This window comes from Orcinus orca, chromosome X (assembly GCF_937001465.1).
Source record: "Orcinus orca chromosome X, mOrcOrc1.1, whole genome shotgun sequence".
In the NCBI taxonomy this organism is placed as follows: Eukaryota; Metazoa; Chordata; class Mammalia; order Artiodactyla; family Delphinidae; genus Orcinus; species Orcinus orca.
In genome coordinates, this window is record NC_064580.1 from 21,518,062 (window position 1) to 21,534,850 (window position 16,789).

The 16,789-nt window shown below is 39.8% G+C and overlaps 1 protein-coding gene and 1 non-coding gene across 5 annotated transcripts in view; both read left to right on the forward strand.

Annotated features, from left to right (window-relative positions):
• POLA1 (DNA polymerase alpha 1, catalytic subunit) overlaps window positions 1-16,789 on the forward strand; it is a 305,604-nt gene that overhangs the window by 52,053 nt on the left and 236,762 nt on the right. For all 4 annotated transcript variants that reach the window (XM_033415099.2, XM_033415097.2, XM_033415101.2 and 1 more), the window contains exons 20-26: window positions 2,917-3,092; window positions 5,413-5,542; window positions 6,035-6,154; window positions 7,656-7,755; window positions 9,358-9,482; window positions 15,772-15,921; window positions 16,328-16,450. In XM_033415099.2, coding sequence (XP_033270990.1) covers window positions 2,917-3,092; window positions 5,413-5,542; window positions 6,035-6,154; window positions 7,656-7,755; window positions 9,358-9,482; window positions 15,772-15,921; window positions 16,328-16,450 — 924 coding nt within the window. The remainder of the gene's footprint in view (window positions 1-2,916; window positions 3,093-5,412; window positions 5,543-6,034; window positions 6,155-7,655; window positions 7,756-9,357; window positions 9,483-15,771; window positions 15,922-16,327; window positions 16,451-16,789) is intronic.
• LOC117198451 (small Cajal body-specific RNA 24) lies at window positions 8,730-8,859 on the forward strand. Its single transcript, XR_004479632.1, has one exon. It is a non-coding gene; the product is annotated as a small Cajal body-specific RNA 24 (non-coding RNA).

The following is a 16,789-nucleotide window of genomic DNA, read 5'->3' on the forward strand; positions in this document are numbered from 1 at the left end:
TCTCCCTGTGCTATGCGGCTGCTTCCCACTAGGTATCTATTTTACGTTTGGTAGTGTATGTATGTCTATGCCACTCTCTCACTTCGTCACAGCTTACCCTTCCCCCTCCCCATATCCTCAAGTCCATTCTCTAGTAGATCTGTGTCTTTATTCCCATCTTACCCCTAGGTTCTTCATGACCTTTTTTTTTCTCTTAAGTTCCATATATATATGTTAGCATATGGTATTTGTTTTTCTCTTTCTGAGTTACTTCATTCTGTATGACAGACTTTAGGTCCATCCACCTCACTACAAATAACTCAATTTCGTTTCTTTTTATGGCTGAGTAATATTTCATTGTATATATGTGCCAAATCTTCTTTATCCATTCATCCAATGATGGACACTTAGGTTACTTCCATGTCCTGGCTATTGTAAATAGAGCTGCAATGAACATTTTGGTACATGACTCTTTTTGAATTATGGTTTTCTCAGGGTATATGCCCAGTAGTGGGATTGCTGGGTCGTATGGTAGTTCTATTTGTAGTTTTTTAAGGAACCTGATACAAATAGATGGAGAGATATACCATGTTCTTGGATTGGAAGAATCAACATTGTGAAAATGACTCTACTACCCAAAGCAATCTACAGATTCAATACAATCCCTATCAAACTACCGCTGGCATTTTTCACAGAACTAGAACAAAAAATTTCACAATTTGTATGGAAACACAAAAGACCCCGAATAGCCAAAGCAATCTTGAGAACGAAAAATGGAGCTGGAGGGGGCTTCCCTGGTGGCGCAGTGGTTGAGAGTCTGCCTGCCAATAAAGGGGACACGGGTTTGTGCCCTGGTCCGGGAAGATTCCACATGCCACAGAGCGGCTGGGCCCATGAGCCGTGGCCGCTGAGCCTGCGCGTCCGGAGCCTGTGCTCCGCAACGGGAGAGGCCACAACAGTGAGAGGCCCGCATACCGCCAAAAAAAAAAAAAAAAAAAAAAAACACGAGCTGGAGGAATCAGGCTCCCTGACTTCAGACTATACTACAAACCTACAGTAATCAAGTCAGTATGGTACTGGCACAAAAACAGAAATACAGATCAATGGAACACGATAGAAAGCCCAGAGATAAACCCACGCACATATGGTCACCTTATCTTTGATAAAGGAGGCAAGAATATACAGTGGAGAAAAGACAGCCTCTTCAGTAAGTGGTGGTGGGAAAACTGGACAGCTACATGTAAAAGTATGAGATTAGATCACTCTAACACCATACACAAAAATTAGCTCAAAATGGATTAAAGACCTAAATGTAAGGCCAGAAACTATCAAACTCTTAGAGGAAACATAGGCAGAACACTCTATGACATAAATCACAGCAAGATCCTTTTTGACCCACCTCCTAGAGAAATGGAAATAAAAACAAAAATAAACAAATGGGAACTAATGAAACTTCAAAGCTTTTGCACAGCAAAGGAAACCATAAACAAGACCAAAAGACAACCCTCAGAATGGGAGACAATATTCGCAAATGAAGCAACTGACAAAGGATTAATCTCCAAAATTTACATGCAGCTCAATAACAAAAACAAACAACCCAATCCAGAAATGGGCAGAAGACCTAAATAGACATTTCTCCAAAGAAGATATACAGACTGCCAACAAGCACATGAAAGAATGCTCAACATGATCAATCATTAGAGAAATGCAAATCAAAACTACCATGAGATATCATCTCATACCAGTCAGAATGGCCATCATCAGAAAATCTAGAAACAATAAATGCTGGAGAGAGTGTGGAGAAAAGGGAACCCTCTTGCACTGCTGGTGGGAATGTGAATTGGTACAGCCACTATGGAGAACAGTATGGAGGTTCCTTAAAAATCCACTGGTAGTTTTAAAAATCAGCTCTTAGAATCTAGAGACAGCACATGTTTGTTAGCTCCACTTGGGCATCCCTAAGAGCAGAGTTGCGGGTTCTTGTTAAGGGAGGAGATTGGAAGGAGGAACGGGGGTTGGGGGAGGGGAGCAGACACTGAGTATGTGAGAAGACAACGGGCAGCATGCCTTCTGTGTTCGTTCTCTCTCACAGTAGCTCCAGGTTTATTGCACATTCTCACAGGGGTGGCAGAACTTGTTCAAGATCTTAGAGCTAGTAAAGGGAAGAACTAAAATTTTGAATCCAGGCCCCGTGTGACTCTTGTAAAGCTTGTCACTTCTCATTCTACCTGCTTGCTTCACTGAAGGGAGGTTGGGTGGTTTTGGATGAAGCACCTTCATTTCCTAAACCTGACAGTGCTCAGCGCTTGAAATCTTATTTTAGTCAAAGCCTTATCAGTAGAACGGCATGCTGCCTCATCAGAGAACTTAGGACTCTACCGTTATAATGCTCTCCAGAGGATTCTGCTGCCACAGTTTGGAGTTGGGAGCCAGTGCTCTTGCTTCTTTTCCTATTCATATCTTTATGGCGGTAGAGTTGTTATAAACACTTCATCCAAACACTTGCTTTGCTAACTCCTTACCCCCTTCAGGGTTCTTTATATGGCATCTTCTCAGTGAGGTCTGCACGATCACCCTATTTAAGATGTAGTCCCCCCAAATTCCTTTTTCCCCTCACCCTGTTCTATTTTCTCTTTTCCGTGTACTTAATGACCTCCTAAAACTATATAATTTCTTTTTTTTGTTGTATATTTCAATTGAGACCAGGAATCTTTTCTATTTTGCTCACCGCTATATCCCTATATTCCAAGTGCCTGGAACAGTGTCAGATACGTAGTCAGTGTTCAAAAATATTTGATTGATGGCTGAATGAATGCATGAATGGAACAATGAGAGTTTCATCATTGTAATTTTGGGACTAGCCTCAAAGCAAGTTAGAATGAAATGTTCTCAGTATCTGTTCTTCCATGGGATTTGCTTTTTTTCCTCCCCTTGTAGGGCAGGAGTGGATTTGGTGAAAGAAATGCTACCTGTGGCCGAATGATCTGTGATGTGGAAATTTCAGCAAAGGAATTGATTCGTTGTAAAAGCTACCATTTGTCTGAACTTGTTCAACAGATTCTGAAAACTGAAAGGGTTGTAATCCCAATGGAAAATGTACGAAATATGTACAGGTATGATCATGGATGCTTCAGAATTTGTCTGTCTTGAAATTAACAACAGCAAGACACCAGAATCATCCTTAGGCTGGAGAGACAGGAGCCTGTGGTGTTATGAAGGGGGAGATTGTCTGTCTTCATGTCAGACTCACCATCTCCATTACTTGAGTAATTTGAATTATTTTGCTTTTTGAATTATTCTAATTTTATCATAATATCTCCCTCATTTAACACCATCTTGATGCTTCCTGAGAGCAGTTTGGAAGTTGATGTGATATTTAGGTTTCTGCCCTTAATTCATTAATTCAGAAATTGATGGAAATATTTTAGAAATATAAAATCTGAGAAGTCATTCAAATATTTGGAGATATTGCTGATTATTTCTTTTTTCCAGCCTTGTTGAGGTCAAATTGACAAATAAAAAGTGTATTTTATTTAAGGTACAACTTGATGTTTGATATACATTGTGAAATAATCCTCACAGTCAAGCTAATTAACCTATTCATCACCTCACACGATCACTATTTTTTTCTTTTCTTTTCTTTTTTTTTTTTTGTGGTGAGGACACTTTAGATTTACCCCTCTTAGGAGATTTCAAGTATACGATACATTATTGTTAACTGTAGCCACGTTGCTGTACATTAGATTTCCAGAACTTACTCATTTTGCGTAACAAACTTTGTGCTTGATGATCTCTTAAAATTTCTCCTACCCCTCTGGCCACTCCTCGTTCTTTTCTGCCTGTTCCTCCCAAGTCCTCAGACTGCTTCTCTTTCTGACTGCACTCCCTCCCTGGTTGATCTCACTGAGTCGCAGGAATTTCAATACCACATGGGTGCTGATGCCTCCCGCCAGCATATCTTCAGTTTAGACCTCTCTTCCCTGAATTCCAGACTCATATCTCCACCTGCCTGTTCTACTTAATGTCTGACATTAACCTCCAACTCAGCTTGTTCCAAAACTGAGCTCCTGACCTCCTCTAGGTTTCTCTTATTTTTCCAGTATCGCTGGAAACCTCCAAAGTCATCCTCAGCCCAGAACCTCTGAGGCATCTTTGATTCCTCTCTCTGACATCTTATGTTCCATGCATCAGGAAATCCTGTCAGCTCCATCTTCAAAATATGTCTTTATCTGACCACTTCTTTTCCCCTCCGTTGGACCCACCCTGGTCTAAGCCACCAAACTCTTTCTCTTGGGTCACTGGGTCTTTCTTTTTTTTTTTTTTTTTTGTGGTATGCGGGCCTCTCACTGTTGTGGACTCTCCCGTTGCGGAGCACAGGCTCCGGACGCGCAGGCTCAGCGGCCATGGCTCACGGGCCCAGCCGCTCCGCGGCATGTGGGATCCTCCCGGACCGGGGCACGAACCCGTGTCCCCTGCATTGGCAGGCGGACCCCCAACCCCTGCACCACCAGGGAAGCCCTGGGTCTTTCTTATATTAGCCTCCTCACTGGTCTCCTTGCTTTTGCCCTTGACTCCTTGCTGTCTGTTCTCAACCCAGGAACCAGAGTCACCGTGCTAAAGTTAGATATGGCACTCTGCTTACAGTCTCCTAGTGACTTTCTGTTTCGTGCAGAGTAGAAACCAAAGTACTTATTTCGATTTACAAGGTCCTATACAATGGGTCTCTCTGCCGTTAGCTCTGTCCTTCTACTCTTCTCCATCATTCTCTCTGTTGCAGCCATTGGCCTCCTTCTTGGTACTAGAACTGCCAGATTTATGCTCAGCTCAGGGCCTTTGAATGTGCTGTTCTGTCTGCCTGGAATGTTCTCTCAGAGATAACCCATCCACAAGGATTGCTCTCTCACCTCCTGCAAGTTTTTGTTCTCAGTGAACTCTTTCTCAGTTCCCTAATTAAAATTTGTCTCTGCTCCTGACACTTAATATTCCCTTTGCTTCTTAGTTTTTCTTCTTAATGCTTAGTGTTATATAACATATCACCTATTAAATTTTTAATTTATATTCTGTCTCCCCCATGAGGACGGGAATTTTTGTCTGTTTTGGTCACAGCCAGCATCTAGAACAATGCCTGGCACGGAGTGGGTATGTAATACGTATTTAATGGATGGATGAATGAAAAAATTTAGGGAGTTTTCAGGTTGTATCTTTGTGGGATTTTTTTGTGTATTTTAGAGAAGGGCATTGATTGGGACCAATGGTATGAATGAATTCCTAATTTCATACTGACCTTATTTTAAATTGTTTCCAAAGCTGCGGTGCTGTTGCTCTGAAGTTAACTTATACCAAAAATTTTTTGTGATAGTTTATGAAGTTTTGATTATAATCATTGTTTCTTTTAATTACTTGATTCTGTTTCATTCTTTCTTTTCTGTACAGTGACTCTTCTCGTCTGTTGTACCTGTTGGAACACACCTGGAAAGATGCCAGGTTCATTTTGCAGATCATGTGTGAGCTAAATGTTCTTCCATTAGCATTGCAGATCACTAACATCGCTGGGAACATTATGGTAAATTTAACATAGAAAGGGGGAAAAAGCATTTCCTATTGGATCCAGTGTTTTCTGGGGGTAGTTGTTATATGATAATGAGTCTAAATGCATGCTTATAAAATAAGTAACCTGTATTCTGAAAGCTGGGCTTCTTTTGTAAAATGAAGAACTGCTTGGGAGAAGGGGAGGAAAGCCAGGTGCAGTATGTTGAAATTTGGACGAACATAAGGACCATCTCTGACATCTGGATGTGTCTGATTTGTGGAATGGTCCATTTGGAAGTAAAGAAATAGCGCAAGTTGTCAGTATTTTAAGCTCTTTGTCTCATTTTAACCATAGTGCTTAAAGAAACTGCTAGAAATAATTTAGCACCTTTTTTTTTTAAAGCAGCCCTTGTTATGATGAGTGATTTTTGAAGGAGGTGCTATGATTAAATCTGCCAACTGGAAGTTGCTTTTGTTTATTCTGGTTTTGAGCTCAAGTTTTTTAAAAAAAACTTCTATTTAATAGTCTAGGACGCTGATGGGTGGACGATCCGAGCGTAATGAGTTCTTGTTGCTTCATGCATTTTATGAAAACAACTATATTGTGCCTGACAAGCAGATTTTCAGAAAGCCTCAGCAAAAACCGGTGGGTCCAAAATTGTATAGTGTTTTGCTTTTTCTTATCCCCCCCTTTTATTATCTAGATAGCTGTTTTTTGGGTTTTTTTTGCTGTGATAGTATCTGCTCCCCAAATAATTAATTCCCTGTATACTCTAGACTCTGTGTCACATTTGTTTTGTTGTTTTGTGTGGTCATTTCCTTCTTTACATTTCTCTATACAGATAAAAATTATTTGTGAAATACGAAATTCTTTGAGGGAGGCATTAGGCCTCTCTGATAGGTGGCCATACCTGGAAAGCGTTTTGCCTCGTTAGCCCTACCCAAACTTAGATGCAAGTTGAACCATTTATTTCCTTGAACCCATAAGCCTTTATTTTTGTGTTGCGTTGTTTCATTTTTATATTCTAGTAGGATTAAGGTCACTACAATCAGGTTTCTGAAGTGGCCTCCATCGCATTGGAAGTAAAACTTAGCTACTGTTTTATCAGCACTGATAGTAATTGATTCAGAATGGGAGTCTAATGTTAAAATGACCCAGGTTCTTATATTTGCTTGTTTTATGCACATTATCAAAATTAGTAAAGGAAGTATTAACTTATAGGAGTTTGACATCTGCTGAGGTATTGAATGTTGGCTATTAGTAAACTACTTGGGAAAGAATTTTCACTATATGGATGTACTTATTTTAAGGTGTCCATATTAATAATGAGAATAATGATAATATCTATATAAAATATTTTGTGTTTTTACATCATGAATGTTAGAGTAATGAATTTAAGAGCACTCTTAGAATCTCAAATTTTACATAATATGAATAGTTGAATTTTTAGTGTCCATTGATTTTATTTTATTTATTTATCTTTTTAAATTAATTTATGTGTTTATTATTGGCTGCGTTGGGTCTTTGTTGCTGCACGTGGGCTTTCTCTAGTTGCGGTGAGCAGGAGCTACTCTTCATTGTGGTGCACGGGCTTCTCATTGCGGTGGCTTATATTATTGCAGAGCACGGGCTCTAGATGTGCAAGCTTCAGTAGTTGTGGTGCGTGGGCTTCTGTACTTGTGGCTCACGGGCTCTAGAGCGCAGGCCTGGAAGTTGTGGTGCACAGGCTTAGTTGCTCCATGGCATGTGGGATCTTCCTGGACCACGGCTCGAGCCCGTGTCCCCTGCATTGGCAGGCGGATCTATTCTTAACCACTGCACCACCAGGGAAGCCCTGTCCATTGATTTTAAAATGTGAAGTTCTGTGAATTCAGAAATATTTTAAAGTAGAATTTGCATACTTATCAACTCAGATATAGTGTTTGTTTCGGTAACTACCATGCTTGGCATTCATTAGGATTTATGAAAATATTACAATAACTGTCTTTCCTCAGAGGTAGGACCACTAACTAAAAGTAATGTTAGATAGAATGTTAAATAGAACTGTGTACTGCAGTTGGAAAGGTGGGTGGGGGGGGAATCATAAACCTTCTAAATTGGTCCATTAGTTGCTGGCTGGTGAAGTTATCTTTCCATTTGATATTAGGGAGATGAAGATGAAGACATTGATGGAGATACCAATAAATACAAAAAAGGACGTAAGAAGGCAGCTTATTCTGGAGGCTTGGTATTGGACCCCAAAGTTGGTAAGGCAACGCAGTGGCTCGGTTTGCCCCTGATGCTAAGGAACTTAATGCAGAGCCAGGCTTGAGAAACGAGAAGGCCTGCGTTATGTTTTGTAGGTTAGCGAATAGGTTTCATAATGACCTTATTTTCTCATGTTCATGCGAAAATCTTGTTTGCCAGTCTAACATCGAATTAATGTGAATCTTTTGTGGGGTTTTTTTTGCTGTATTCCAAGAAAGCTTTATTTATGGACATAGAAATTTTAATTTTGTATAATTTTCACATATCATTGAAATAGTCTTTTAAAATTTTTTTCGACCATTTAAAGATATAAACACTGTTCTTAGCTCATGAGTGGTACAAAAAGGGGGTAGGTTGGAGGATTTGCTCTGTGCAGTTTGCCAACCTATTTGTCCTGTGGTAGGAGCACCTCTGTCTCCTCCCATCTACTCTTGGGCTCCGCCTCTGCCCAGCGTGCGAGGGCCAGTGCAGTTGGACAGCAAAGTTAAAGTACAGGCAGTAACTACCAAATTGAACTTTAAGAAGAGAATAATTGTTTCCTGTAATCATGAATGGCAAATAAGATGTTTTGTGGTAAACAGAGCTAGAAAAGGTTAAAAAAAATTTTTTAAATCATCTTAACCATTTTTAAGTGTAGTTGAGTAGTGTTGTTAACTGTATTCCCATTGTTGTGCAGGAATGAATGTCAATTTTATCAAGTAACTTGAACTCTTGAGTAGGAGACATTTTTGACAAAAGTAATTTTATTGTGAGTTGTAATGAGACAGATCACTCATCCTTTGGTGTTAGATAGATCTGGCCTTGAATTCTGGCTATGTGCTTGGGCTGCCTGTTTTAGCCTGCGTATGCCTCAGTTTCCTCTTCTTTAAAATGATGGCAAGAAAAATACCACACAGAGATTTAAGGAATAATAGTACCAGACACAGAGTAAGCTATCAATATATGCTTGCTGTTGTTATTATTGTCTTAATTGTGGACATTTATTTTTATTCAGTTTCTTCTCAAGGTGAAGATAACTCTTTGTAAATGTCCTAGAGAAATATAGTAGCTTTCTGTTCACCCTTTGCAAGTGAAAAGGGTGGATCGTTCCACTGCTGACATTTATGTGTACATCTCTTGTCTCATCTTAGCAGTTTGTGTACAGGTAAATGGGCTGCCTGTTTTTATTCCCTGCAGGTGTGATTGTAAAAAAATGTATAACCATTCACTGGTATAGCCCATGAAACATTTGGGGAGTGGGGGTGTGGAGGGTAGGTGGGAAGGAATGCTTTCTTGAAGGAGAATTTAACAGCATTTTTTGGAAATGGACATGGTACTTGTCTAAAGTAATTGATATGGGAAGCTGTTTGCCTATAATAATGGCGTACTTTGGCGACTGCTGGGATTTCAAGGCGAGACAGTGTCTCTTCTTTCCTTTTGTGACCTGATTCTTCACTCTAATCCAAGTCATTTTTACAGAGTGGTAGTTGACTCCTTTTTTCCTTTTGTGTACCTCACAGCTCTGGATAGTATATCGTTTCATAATATGTTACTTCTAATATGGCGTTTTGCCAAATCTACTTTTTTAAAAGACTTTTTGTAACGGGGCTTTTTTCTTGCAGGTTTTTATGATAAGTTCATTTTGCTTCTGGACTTCAACAGTTTGTATCCTTCCATCATTCAGGAATTCAACATTTGTTTTACAACGGTGCAAAGAGTTGCTTCAGAGGCACAGAAAGTTACAGAGGTTTGTATTCAACTGGGAACTCTGGATATTGAGATTAAAAGTAGTGCTTATAGAAGGAAGATAACCAAAGGGCTCAGTGTTCTAGTTTTTCCTCATAAAAGATAACACTATATCCTTTTTTAGTGGTCAAAAAAGGGGGGAGGGTTGGGTAGAAGGAGACTCAGACTGGTTCTGTGTCTTTTATCTAACAGCTTTATTGAGATGTAACTCATGTACTCTGCAATTCACCCATCTAAAGTGTGCAATTTAATGGCTGGTAGTTTATTTGCAGAGTTTGCAAACCTCACTACAATCAATTTTAGGACATTTTCATTATTCCCCAAAGATACCCTATCCCTTTTAGCTGTAACCTCCCTCAATCCCTTCATCCCTTCCAGATCTAGGCAACCACTAATCCTTCTGCCTCTAGATTTGTATATTTTTGTACATTTCATATAAATGGAGTCATATGTGACCTTTTGTGTCTGGCTTATTTCATTTAGCATGTTGTTTTCAAGATTCATTCGTGTTGTAGTATGTATTAGTACTTCATTCCTTTTTATTGCTGAATATTCCATTGTAGGGATATATCTCACATTTTGTTTATTTTAAAATCAGATTGTCAATTTATGCAAAAATGCCTGCTGGGATTTTGATGGGATTGTATCAGATCTGTGGATCAGTTTGGGGAATATTGCCATCTTAACATTGTTAAGTCTTCCAGTCCATGAAAATCGAGTCTTTCCATTTATTTAGGTCTTTAATGTGTTTCAAATATGTTTTCTAGTTTTCAATGTACAAGTCTTGCATTTCTTTTATTAAATTAATTCCTAAATATTTCATTATTTTGGGTGCTATTGCAAATGGAATTGTTTTCTTAATTTCATTTTTGGATTGTTCATTGCAAGTGTATAGAAATATGACTGATTTTTTGTATATTGATCTTGTATCCTGCAACTTTGCTGAACTCATTTACTAGTTGTAATAGTTTGTGATTTCTTAGGATTTTCTATATACAGGATCATGTTGTCTGTGAACAGAGATAGTTTTATTTCTTTCTTTTCAATCTGGATGCCTTATATTTCTTTTTCTTGCTTAACTGCCCTGGCTAGAACCTCCAGTACAGTTGAATAGAAGTGGCAAGAGTAGACACCCTTGTCTTGTTCCTGACATTAGGGGAAAGCATCTAGTCTTTCACCAGTAAATATGATGTGAACTGTGGGTTTTCCATAGCTGGCCTTTATCAGTATGAGGCCATATCAGTATATCATCAGTATCAGTATTTTGTTGAGTGTTTTTTTTATCATGAAAGAGTTTTGGATTCCGTCAGCTACTGTTTCTGCGTCTATTGACTGTACGGTTTTTGTTCTTTATTCTTTTAATAGGATGTGTTATATTGATTGTAGAGCCATCCTGTGTCCCTGACATAAATCCCACTTGGCTTTGGTAGATAATGCTTTTTATATATCACTGGATTTGATGCGGTAGTATTTTGTTGAAGAGTTTCTTTCTGTATTCATAAGGGCTGTTGGTGTGTAAGCTGTCTTTTCTTTCTCTTAAATTAATTTATTTTTAATTTTGGCTGCATTGGGTCTTCATTGCTGTGTGCGGGCTTTCTCTAGTTGCAGCGAGCGGGGGCTACTCTTTGTTGTGGTGCACGGGCTTCTCATTGCAGTGGCTTCTCTTGTGGCAGAGCGTGGGCTATAGACACGTGAGCTTCAGTAGTTGTGGCTTGCAGGCTCTAGAGCGGGGAGGCTCAGTAGTTGTGGCACACGGGCTTAGTTGCTCTGCGGCATGTGGGATGTTCCCGGACCAGGGCTCGAACCAGTGTCTCCTGCATTGGCAGGCGGATTCTTAACCACTGCGCCACCAGGGAAGTCCTGTAGTTGTCTTTTCTTGTTATGTTTTTGTCTGGTTTTGGTCTTAGGATAATACTGGCCTCATAGAATGAGTTGGGAAGTATTCCCTCCTTTTCTGTTTCTTTGGGAGAGTTCGTGAGGGATTCACTTTAATTCTTCTTTAACTTTTGCTGGTGAAATTATCTGGTCTTAGACTTTACTTTTTTTGATTGCTAATTCAGTCTCTTGTTACAGGTTTATTCAGATTTTCTATTTCTCCTTTGGTCACTTTTGGTAGAGTCTATATCTTTCTAGGAATTTGTCCATTTTGTGTAGGTTATCTAATTTGTTGGCATAAAATTGTAAATAGTATTCCTTTTTAGTCACTGTTATTTCTTTAAGGTCAGTAGTGATGGTCCCCCCTTTTATTCCTGATTTTAGTAATTTGAGTCACCTTTTTTCTTTGGCAGAATAGCTAAAAGTTTATCAATTTTGTTGATTTTTTTTTTTTTTTTTTTTTTTTGGCTGCGCCAGCATGTGGGATCTTAGTTCCCTGACCAGGGATCAAACCTGCGTCCCCTGCAGTGGAAGCGTGGGGTCTTAACCACTGGACTGCCAGGGAATTCCCATAAATTGTGTGGTTTTGTTTTTTTAAAGGTCAATTCCCTGGGTTCTAACCAAATTTTATTGTTCTTATTTGTCACGGCATGTGGCATCTTAGTTTCCTGACCAGGAATCGAACCCACGCCCCCGCACTGGAAGCGTGGATTCTTAACACCTGGATTGCCAGAGAAGTCCACTGTTGATCTTTTCAAAGAAGCAACTTTGGTTTCCTTGGTTTTTCTCTATTGCTTTTCTGTTCTCTATTTCATTTATTTCTGTGCTAATTTTTATTACTTCCTTTTGGTTTCTTTGGTTTGGTTTGCCCTTCTTTTTCTAGTTTCTTATGGTGGAAGGTTAGGTTATTGATTTGAGGTCTTCTCTTTTAATTTAGATATTTACAACTGTAAATTTCCCTTATAAGCAGTGCTTTAGCTTCATCCTGTAAGTTGTGATATGTCACACTTGGCCTTTTTATAGTCAATCCCCTCTTCCATCAGTCAGTCATTGATCTGACTTCGATTACCATAGCTTAATTTTGCCTGTTTGAGAACTCATATTAATGGAATAATACAGTATGTACTCTTTTTAATTAATTTATTTTATTTTATTTATTTTTTACTGCGTTGGGTCTTTGTTGCTGCGAGCGAGTTTTTCTCTAGTTGTGGAAAGCTGGGGCTACTCTTCGTTGTGGTGCGTGGGCTTCTCATTGCGGTGGCTTCTCTTGTTGCGGAGCATGGGCTCTAGGCGCACAGGCTTCAGTAGTTGTGGCTCGTGGGCTCTAGAGCACAGGCTCAGTAGTTGTGGCACACGGGCTTAGTTGCTCCGCGGCATGTGGGATCTTCCCCAGCCAGGGCTCGAACCCATGTCCCCTGCATTGGCAGGTGGATTCTTAACCACTGCGCCACCAGGGAAGCCCTGTACTGTTTTGTATCTGGCTTTTTTTGTTCAATGTAATGTTTTTGAGATTAATCCATGTTATTGCAGTATTAGTAGTTCTTTCATTTTTACTGTTAAGAAGTATTTCACCCTTACCTGTTCCCCTGAGATGAGCATATGGATTGTTTTCAGTTTGGGGCTGTTATTAATAAAACTGCTGTGAACATTCTTGTACAGATCTTTTTGTGGATGTGTGCTTTCATTTTGGGGGGGGTAAATACCTAGGGAGGGAATTTGCTGGGTTGCATGGGCAGTATATGTTTAACTTGATAAGAAACTGTCAAATTGTTTTCCTAAGTGGTTATACCGTTTTGCACTCTTACCAGCCATGTATGTGAATTGTTCCCCTTCTACTCCAAACACTTGCTATTTTCAGGCTTTTAAATTTTGGCTATGAAAGCATTTCTTAATGATTCTACTCATTAAACATCCTCTTCAAAAGGATCTTTTTGAATTATCTCACATGGATTTTAACTAGTGATCATTCAGTCAACAGTTTTATGTAGGGCTTAATAACTTAATGTGTGGTTCTTCGTATATAAAGCTTATACAATTGATTGTCAGTAGGGAATTTGATTAGATTTGGTTCTCCAGCAGTAAAAGATGTAAATTAACCTATTATCTCTGTATGTTTTTCTCTGCTTCTTTGTACATGGGGCAGAAGACGTCTGTTTGCCCTCTAGCTCCTGAATTTACATGTCTTTTGGTTCCAGCCACATGCTTGGGGGCTGTTTTTCAGTCCCAATTCCATATTCCCAGAAGAGAGAATCTTAGAGGCTTGCCTAAGTTGTTGAACACACTCATCCATGAGCCATGACCACAGGAGTGTGTTCACCCAGTACAAATACGTCTGCTGAGGATGGGCCCTTCTGTGGGACTAGAGGATAATTTTACAGAGTAGGTATTGAGTAGACATCCCCACAAGGTAGTGAATACATTCGGTTAATAATATTCTTTGGACTTTGTCCTGCTGCTGTGTCAGTATTAGGATGATTATCATTATCCAGCGCCAACCCCCCCCCCCCACCAACCCTGCCCCCCGCCACCAGTTTGTTTATTTGAGCTTTCCAGTTTGGATTTTGGATATGAAAACATTTCAGAGTTGGAAGGGACCTTAGAGGTCATCTAAAAAATACTATACATGTAGCAGTTTATGGGTTCCATATCATTTTCCTGTGCAGTGCCTCAAGTCTTGAGAACAGCTAGTGCTGGTGGAGCCAGGCCTGGACTGTAAATTTCCTGACTCCAGATCCTTTCCGTTTACTTTTTATTGTACCTCCATAGTTGCTGTAAATAAATTGGAATGTGTACCAAGATCTCTTTAATAGGTTTGCTGTCATCATCTGCTCTATTGGAAAACAATAATAGTCCCTGTTTACTATTGTGAGATTGTTCATTTGAAGTTATTGATCTTTATAAAATCAGACACTTTGTAAAGACTGGGTTATCAAATGGCATTGACTTGACATACTTTAAGCCAAGAGGTTTATTTTTAATTTTGAACCTTTGAAAGGGCAAATGTGCCTGGCTTTTCTTGGCAGCCTGTTAATAGAATTAATGGAGCCTTGAGAAAAATGGTCTAATGCTTTCCCTGCATTTTCCTGCTGTAAATTTTAATATAAGAAGACTGCTGGTTGCTTTCTTAAAATGTTGCTGTTTTACTGATTGCAAAGCAATTTGTAGACAAAAGGTACTACATAAATACTAAGAAATATACATGTATTAATTTTTAGAAATGTCGTGGCCTATTAAAATATGGGCTCCAAATTCCTAAAAGAAACCTGCTGATTTAGGATTTATTTTTATTTTATTTTTTTTAAATACTCTGACTTCACTCATCAATTACATTTTTTTTTATTAATTAATTAATTTATTTTTGGCTGTGTTGGGTCTTTGTTTCTGTGCGAGGGCTTTCTCTAGTTGCGGCAAGTGGGGGCCACTATTCATCGCAGTGCGCCGGCCTCTCACTATCGCGGCCTCTTGTTGCGGAGCACAGGCTCCAGACGCGCAGTCTCAGCAGTTGTGGCTCACGGGCCCAGCCGCTCCGCGGCACGTGGGATCCTCCCAGACCAGGGCACGAACCCGTGTCCCCTGCATCGGCAGGCAGACTCCCAACCACTGCGCCACCAGGGAGGCCCCTAGTATTTATATTTTTATCTTTCAGTCTAAAACATTTACAATAATTGCTATGATTCCCCATAGTTTAAAAAAATTTTATAGCATTTTGTTTGCTAGTACACAGGACTTAACAGTAGTTTAGCTGCTTTTTTATCTTTTTTTAAATTTTAGAGATCTCTCTTAGTGTTTTTATTTATTTATTCATAAATTTATTTATTTTATTTTTGGCTGCGTTGGGGCTTCGTTGCTGTGCACGGGCTTTTCTCTGGTTGCAGCAAGTGGGGGCTTCTCTTGTTGTGGAACACAGGCTCTAGGCACGCAGGCTTCAATAGTTGTGGCGCACGGGCTTAGTTGCTTTGCCCGTGCACATGTGGGATCTTCCCGGACCAGGGCTCGAACCCGTGTCCCCTGCATTGGCAGGTGGATTCTTAATCACTGTGCCACCAGGGAAGCCCAGTGTTTTTATTTTAAGAACAATTTCCCCAAACATATTGCTCCCCAATCTTGTTGAAGGGAGGAAAGGAGCATGTGTAAAAATTCATCTCTTTAAATGATACCTACATTTGTCAATAACTAGACGGGGGAGGTACTGGGAATGATGGGCTGAGAGAATTGGAGGAGAAGAGGGCAATGTTGAGTTGTTCTGCAGCCCTCTCAGCTTTTTCTTCTACCACCCACACTTTGTTGACCTTTACTTAGACAAGAAAGTAGCTTTTCAAGATGTGATCACGGGGTCAGCTCCCACAGTGTATGATTTTGGGAATTCATTTCATGAAATTTTGATTTGTCTGAAATTTTCATCGTGTGTTCATCAGGATGGAGAACAAGAACAGATCCCTGAGCTGCCAGATCCAAGCCTGGAAATGGGCATTTTGCCCAGAGAGATCCGGAAACTGGTAGAGCGGAGAAGACAAGTCAAACAGCTAATGAAACAGCAAGATTTAAATCCAGACCTTGTCCTTCAGGTATCTCTTTCCACTCAGCAACCTCTGAGTGACAGTCTCACCTTTGAAAATTATCTAGGAGTGATTTAAACTTGATGCTGTGGGCAAATGCATGTGCTTATTTTAAGTTGGTGGGTAGGAAACCATTCAAAAACACTGTATGCCTCAAAATACAAGGCACGTCCATCTGCAGAACTGTATCTGAGCAACATCCTTCTGACTTCTGGGAACTTTGGAGTGTGTTTACTTGATTCTAGGAGGTCAGGGAATCATGGATCTGGGAGGATGGGTTGATTATGTTAAGAGTTCTTTTTTCCAGGGTTATTGCGGGTTTCCTCTTCTTATTGGTGAGCTAGAAAGCATCTAATGTAATGCTGAAGCACCTACAAATACTTTTGTTTGTCTTTTGTCCTTATGTGGCCTGCAGTATGATATTCGACAGAAGGCTTTGAAGCTCACGGCAAACAGTATGTATGGCTGCCTGGGATTTTCCTACAGCAGATTTTATGCCAAACCACTGGCTGCTTTGGTGACATACAAAGGAAGGGAGGTAAATGGCGTAACCGTCCTATATCTAAAAATGAGAGTATTTTAAACTAAACATGTTATGGGGTAGGAGAGCCAAAAAGTTTATTGCTTAGTTATATAGCTTCAAGTATCCCTTTCTTAGGACAAATTTGAGACAGATATGCTTTTTAAGTAAGGATTCATTCATTCGTACATTTTGTGTGCGTGTGTGTATTTATTTATTGAGCATCCACTGTGTGCCATGGATTATTCTAGGTACTGTGGATAGAGTGTTGAGCAAGACGTAAAAAGTCCCTGCATCGTGAGCCTCACATTCTGCCTAGGGCAGGGGGTGTAGAGGGGCTTGGGGTGGGGAGAGCGT